At 47.0% G+C, this 6,615-nt stretch overlaps 1 protein-coding gene across 1 annotated transcript in view; it reads right to left on the bottom strand.

Moving 5' to 3' along the window:
- LOC109953366 (transcription factor E3-like) overlaps positions 1-6,615 on the bottom strand; it is a 20,960-nt gene that overhangs the window by 11,623 nt on the left and 2,722 nt on the right. Inside the window, exons 2-5 of the mRNA XM_020588835.1 lie at positions 4,048-4,146; positions 3,451-3,516; positions 3,182-3,329; positions 968-1,093 (exon numbers count right to left, since the gene is read on the bottom strand). Coding sequence (XP_020444491.1) covers positions 968-1,093; positions 3,182-3,329; positions 3,451-3,516; positions 4,048-4,146 — 439 coding nt within the window. The remainder of the gene's footprint in view (positions 1-967; positions 1,094-3,181; positions 3,330-3,450; positions 3,517-4,047; positions 4,147-6,615) is intronic.

Here is a 6,615-nt window from a genome sequence, read left to right on the forward strand (position 1 = left end):
GGAATTTTTTTCCGGGACAGAATCAAGGCAGCCATCTGCGGCGCCAACTCAACCAATGGCTCTAACCATCGGGGGCAACCGGGGGGTTCAGTGTCTTGCCCAAGGACACTTCAACACGTGGACTGCCGGCACCGAGATTCAAACCTTCAACCCATGGTTGGGAGATGACTGCTCTACTGTCGCCTTAACCACTAGCCTACCAGGCTTGTTGGGTTTTCCCTCTGTAATAATATTGATAACAGTAAGATCTAGACCTTACTTTGTAAAGTGTCCTGAGATGACTTTTGTTGTGATTTGGCGCTATACAAATAAAATTTGAATTGAATTGAATCTACTCTCTAGAAGCTCTCATCATGTCACACTCGCCATTTAAACTTTCATTCTAACCCCATCAATAGGTTAAACTGATCAGCTTCACAGTTTTGAATCAGGACCTTCAGTGTTTGGAGCAAGAAGCTTGTCAGAACCACGGTGTATCTGCAGCTGTTACTTCACTGTGCCAGATACAGGTTCAATCACATTTGGGCAAAAAAAAAGGACCGTCAGACTGGACTCACTATCGGCCGACTCCCAGAGACGGTTAAAGGGCTCGGAGCAGGGCCGTAACACGCTGGGACATCCCCAGCTGCTGTCTCCATAAAGCAGCGAGTGCTTGTGTTCAGCTGCTGCAGCAGATCAACAGTGTGACTCAGCTGAGCGCTGACTCAGCTCCTGTCTAACAGCTGATTCAGCAGACTCTGACAGGAAGAACACTGCTGACTGGTGAAGTGCTCCTTTAATTGGTCTATGGGATTCCAGTGAACAGCGATCACCTTGTGTTGGTATATGAGCGTCCTGTTCAAGTGTATATATGGATCTATATTATGTAGGTACAGCATTCCGTCAAAGGTTTGGACACATATTCTGATTCACTTTGGTGGCATAGAGTATCCAAATGTTTCATTGGAACTGTATTTTAAGGGGAGTGTCTTGGCGACAGTCCAGCTAGCTCCTGATTAGCTGTCTTGGCAGTGGTTGACAGATACTGACGCACCTGCTGCCTCTGAGCCTGCTGGATGTGATACCTGGTGGGGTTCTCCAGGTGAGTCTGCACCTGAGGGACACACAGAAACAAGAGTCTTACTTAGCACAGCTATCCAGGTGCATTATTATACTGAATTTGATAAAAAGTCATGTAAATGATTTGTCTGATAGATCACAAGCCGTAAGTCTAATTTTATAGGTATTCTTTGGATTCTCACAGGGATCCATTTTAGGTCCCACTTTATTCACTATTTTTATTAGAGATGTAGGATAAAGGTTGATGATGATTATGGGAAATGCAGAATCTAGTCTGTCAGTTTTTCTTTTTTTAAGATTTATTTTGGGGCTTTTTATGCCTTTATTAGTTGGTTAATTGCAGAGGGGTGGGCAGGAAACAGGGGGAGAGAGAGCGACTTGCAACAGAGCTGTTGGTGGCTGGAGTCGAACCCCAGTGAGGTATACGGTGCGCTGTGCCACTCGGCCAGGCGGCACCCCAGTCTGTCTGTCTCACAACAGCAGCTACTGTGTGGAGACAAACAGAAGAACTGAAGGCTGTGTCAGTTATTATCCCCGCCAAGGGCGGGTGTTACCAGCGTTTGTTGGTTTGTTTGCTTGATTGCTGTTAACAGCAAAACTTAAAAGGTAGCAAACAGATTCTGATGAAATGTTTTTAAGAGACCGGGTATTGGCCACAGAACAACTGATTACATTTTGGTGCTGATCTATATCACAATTTGGATAAAAGACTCTTCACCACTGTGAGTGGCGTGAAGGCTGCTGACTGTATGGGAGCCCCCTTGTGGTCAAAGTGTGCGGCCGCACTGCTGAGCAGAGAGGCTCACAAGCCCAAGTCTCAGGTCCCTAAAGTCAAAGCATACACTGCATTATCAGCACTGCATTATCTATTACCTACAGTACAGTACATTGATTAGTTAGTGTTTGGTACATGGTATATATTGATGGTTTCTCAGGGTAACAGGAAAATACTGCTAACGTTATAGGTAAGCAATAACAACTGTAACCTATTTTACAATAACGGCTAAGAGTACAACCTACTGTGTAATTACACTGGGTCTCCATCTAAGGATAACTTATAACCTACTGTAAATTAGCACATGGTTGTAGCCTCAGACCCAGTGTAACGCTAACCTAATAAGCCTGTAACGTTACATGGTCAACAGTAAACCTGTAACCTGCCTGTAGCCCATGTTAATTATTAACATGGTCTTTCTCTCAGCTAAACGGTAGTGGAACGTGGGTGATTAATCTACTCAGACTTTGAAATAGACTCTCAATCACCCTGTCTATGTTAGTAACAAGCTAATGTTAGATAGCTAACAGGAGCTTGTCTTTCACATGACAGAGTGACTGACTGACCTGTCAGGATGCATTTTGAGGTGCACGATATAATGGCACAGCAGCTGCAGATGTGCTCACCATGGTCATGGTGTTGTTGCTGCAGCTTACAGCCATCTGTGGCAGAGCGCCATGCATGTCTAAAGTTACATACGATAATAGGAAAGGGAATGACATTCGGCTCGACAGACCTTTACTTAATGTTACTGTGCAAAAAAAAGAGAAAGGACTAAACACTGTTCACAAGTTGCAAATCTTGAGTCAGAGTCGAGTCTCAAGTCTTTTGAGGACAAGTCTCAAGGCACTGTGTGTGACTTAACTGCGACTCAAGTCCAAGTTGTTAACGAGAGTCCCCATTTCTGACTCCGAGCACATAAGTAGACAAACCCCTGGGTCAGTGACAGCTACCCAGTCAAAACCGAGTGCCCACCCAGCTGTGTGAGACGGGGACTGGAGGAGCCCAGCAAGGCTACGGCCCAGAGCTGGGGAGACACCCACAGCGACAGCCGGGCGAGAGCCTGATGGCAGAGATTGGGAGCCAGGCTCAAAGCTGTTCTCAGTTTCATCTGTAGGACTGGTTTTATGCCACTTTATTAGGTTGTGACATGTTTTCAGGCCACACAGTAACCACTTGGACTGAGAACATGAGGTCAGTCTATCCAGGGAACGGCAGTTTAGAATTTGGTTTGATGTTCTCTGAGATGCTCGTTATCTGACCAAGCTAGCTCTGTTAGCAGGCGGTTAGAAACCCAGGAAACAAATTTACTTTGTTCCTCTCAGAAATCAAAACACCTCCTCATACCTTTAGCACCTCCACAGGGACCTGAGCAGGAGGTCCGCAGGAGGACACAGACACAGAGATGGGGGACGAGGAGTCCATCGAGAGGAGCCGCCGCTGCTGCTCCTCCTCCAGAGCCTGCTGACGCATCAGATCCTGACGCAACAAGACCCTGCAGAAGGAGAGGGGAGGGGAGAAGAGGTTGTCATGGGCAGGAGGACAGCGCCCTCCGCAGGAGGCATAGATAGGAGAGAGCCAGAAAGAGAAAGGGGAGAGCGTGTTGTGGCGTTTACCTGGATGACATGACTGACGGCAGTGAGGATGAAGATGAGGAAAAGGAGGAGGCTGCTGCTGATGCACTGAGGAGAGAGAGAGATGATGACATCATCTGACACGTGACAGTTAAGACTGGTGACATCACTACATGGCATCACACTGTCAGAGTGTGACATCATCAGTTAGCTGTGTCTGTGCTGTTGATGAAAACACGGTTTGTGCTCAGAACAGACCTCGGTTTGCTGCTGCTGCTGCACGTGAGCTGGGAAACTGAGCGTGAAACGTTAAACCTGCATGTTCCAGCTAAGCCACAGGATCCAGTTCATGTTCTGTCTGCGACGCATAACACCTGAAAACACCGATGAAATCCTACTCCATATTTTTATTTCTATTTCTTTTATGATTTAAACCAAATCACATTCATGTTGTTATGGATTCTGGCTCATTTCCGGAGTGAAATCTGGTTCAGTGTGTGCAGAACGTCCGCTTTAGGGCCCACATTGTGGACTAGCTGGACTGTAGACTTGGACCTCAATGTGCAGCCAAACGTGACCCTGGTGACACTTGTCATTGGTCATTGGTCACCGGTGTGTGTGTGTGTGTGTGTGTGTTACCTGATGCTGATAGGCTGACTCTTGATCTGATAGAAGGTATCGCAGTCTGAAGGCAGCAAACTGTCAGCCTCAATGTCGGCCACGATGCCAGACTCCACCCTGAAGGACAGAGAGAACCAGCCAGATGCCTCAGAGAGATGGAAAAGTCAAATCTTCACAAGCTCTACGCTTGTGCACAAAGCAACAAGAGACACAGTGCAGTGAAAATCTTCCTCTGCACTCTTTGCTTTGTGTCATATGATAAGAACAATGATAAAAATAATACAGAGTGAATCAAGAGAGATGAATAAAATCCCAGAATCTGCAAAGACCGGTTAACAGTTTTACACACAATTCAAATAAATACTAAACTAAAATGAAGAGTCAGTGTTTGGAGAGGGTTACAAGATTTAAATGTCTCTGTCTGACAGTGTCTGAGGACCGGACATGGTGCACTAACACTATGCTAATGACCAAGAAGGCTCAGCGGTGGCTCTTTAATCTGAGGAGGCTGAAGAAAGAGAAACTCCATCAGAAGCTGCTTCTGAACTTTTATCTCTGCGCTGTTGAAAGTCTACTTACCTACTGTGTGACTGGTTTGGCAAGAATGAGCAGCAGGCTTTACGACAGGTTAATAAGCCCGCTAGAAAGATTATCGGGACTCAGCTCCTGGACATCAACAGACACACAAAAGCCTCTGACCCACTGAGAAACCAGAGCTGCTGCCGAAGGCTTGAACAGAGAAATTCATCTTTCAGAAAACATACAAATAGGCAAGTGAGTGAGCCAAAAACAGATGAGAGGATGTGAACTGATGGAAGCCAGCAGGAGCCAGACGCTGTGTAACACGATGTCCCAGAGACATGAAGAGACTGGTCGGTTTTCTGCTGCCCAAAGACACAAAGACTCTGAGAGGTCTGGCTCTCGCTGTACATGTAACATGAGACACGTGACATTAGCATACACAACGCTTCTGGCCTGAGCGGGTCAGTGTTGTCTTGTCAGTGCTGTTCTGCTCCAGGAGACCCAGTCTGTCCTATAATCACCACTGTGTTTCCATGTACAGGTTTTGGCAGCACAGATACAGCTACCCGTCATTCAGGCCCAGTTGACTGGCCAAACAGTCCAAATGTTCAGTTTAACCTCAGCTCAGCACATCTGACTGTTTGCTCAGAAATGCCACAAAGCCATTCATTGGCTATCAACATAGTCGCAGATTCATCTTTTGACGGTCGACTAAATGGGTAATCAAACAAACTGACAACGAAGAACATTAAGAGGCTGATGTGTCAGTCGAAGTTGCTGTTCCTCTCACGTCCACCAGGTGCTGCTCTGGTCAGACTCAGAGTTTCTGTCCCACAGAAACAGGAAACACAGACAGATGAGACACAGCGACTGTGGCTGCATCTCATGTTTCTTATATGACCGCTCGTCGCTCAACCCAGACGTCGATCCAGTCCGCCATCCAAATCTCTTATTCCTTCTGTGAGGAGCAGGGATGCTGCCGGGGGAGCTGTGAGCGAGGATACACGAGAGCATCCTTCATGGGAAGGGGCCTACTGGACACAGGCCAAAGGATTAAGAGGGCCCCTGGGCAGAACCTCTGCTCTAAAGTCAGTTAAATGCCTTGAAAAAACACACAAACCAGCCACAGAAAGACACAAAACTACTGCAAAGACGCAAACAGCAGCAACAAATAGATGCTGAGTGACTAGAGACAGAGAAACATGACCATCGCTGTGCTGTCTGTAGTCACCTTGTCTCTACAGTGTGGGGCTCCACTGTCGGAGGGTGGGGGGCTTTCATGTCTGTGCCTAGGTGATCAGAGGAACGTCTCATGCCTCTGAAACATGTTTTCCTGGCACCTTATGATGGTGGGACCAAGACGTGAGGAAAAGACGGTGCAGTTAGGAGAGTTGAGATGTAGCCACAGCGACAACATAACTCTCTGCAGTCTGTCTGTCACTGTGGTCGGATCAACAGACGCTTTAGTCCTGACTGGACGTCACACAAGAAGAATGTGGACCAACAACATCTGTCTGTCAGCTTTCAGTCCCACTTCCTCTTTGCGTTTTTGTTTTTGCTGAGTCAGCTCCTTCTAATTCAGCCTCCACACGGAGCTGCAGATCCTCCTCTGTAAAACCCTCCTTCTTTAGCAGAGTCTAATGAGCTGCAGCCTCACTTTGGTTCACGTTCATCTGTCCTCCCCCCCACCTACATCACAACCAGTGTCTGTGTCATCTACAAACAATTTTACAAATTCAATGCAGTCACGTCCAGCTTCGGTTCAGTCACCATTCTTCTTGTTCTAAAAGCCAAAGAAATGAGGCCAGCGAGACGTTTGTGACTGGTGTGACTCTGCAGCCCAGATGTGAGCTGATCAGAGTGCAGGTTTACTTGTGGTTCCTAGAGTCCACAGGAGCAGAATGGTAGGCAGAGCCTTTAGCTATCAAGCTCCTCTCCTATGGAACCAACTCCCAGTCTCAGTTCAGGAGGTGGACACCTTCTCTACCTTTAAGATTAGACTTAAGACGTTCCTTTTTGATAAAGCTTATAGTTAGGGCTGGATCAGGTGACCCTGAGCCTTCC

Source organism: Monopterus albus, unplaced genomic scaffold (genome assembly GCF_001952655.1).
Source record: "Monopterus albus unplaced genomic scaffold, M_albus_1.0 scaffold642.1, whole genome shotgun sequence".
Lineage (NCBI taxonomy): Eukaryota > Metazoa > Chordata > Actinopteri > Synbranchiformes > Synbranchidae > Monopterus > Monopterus albus.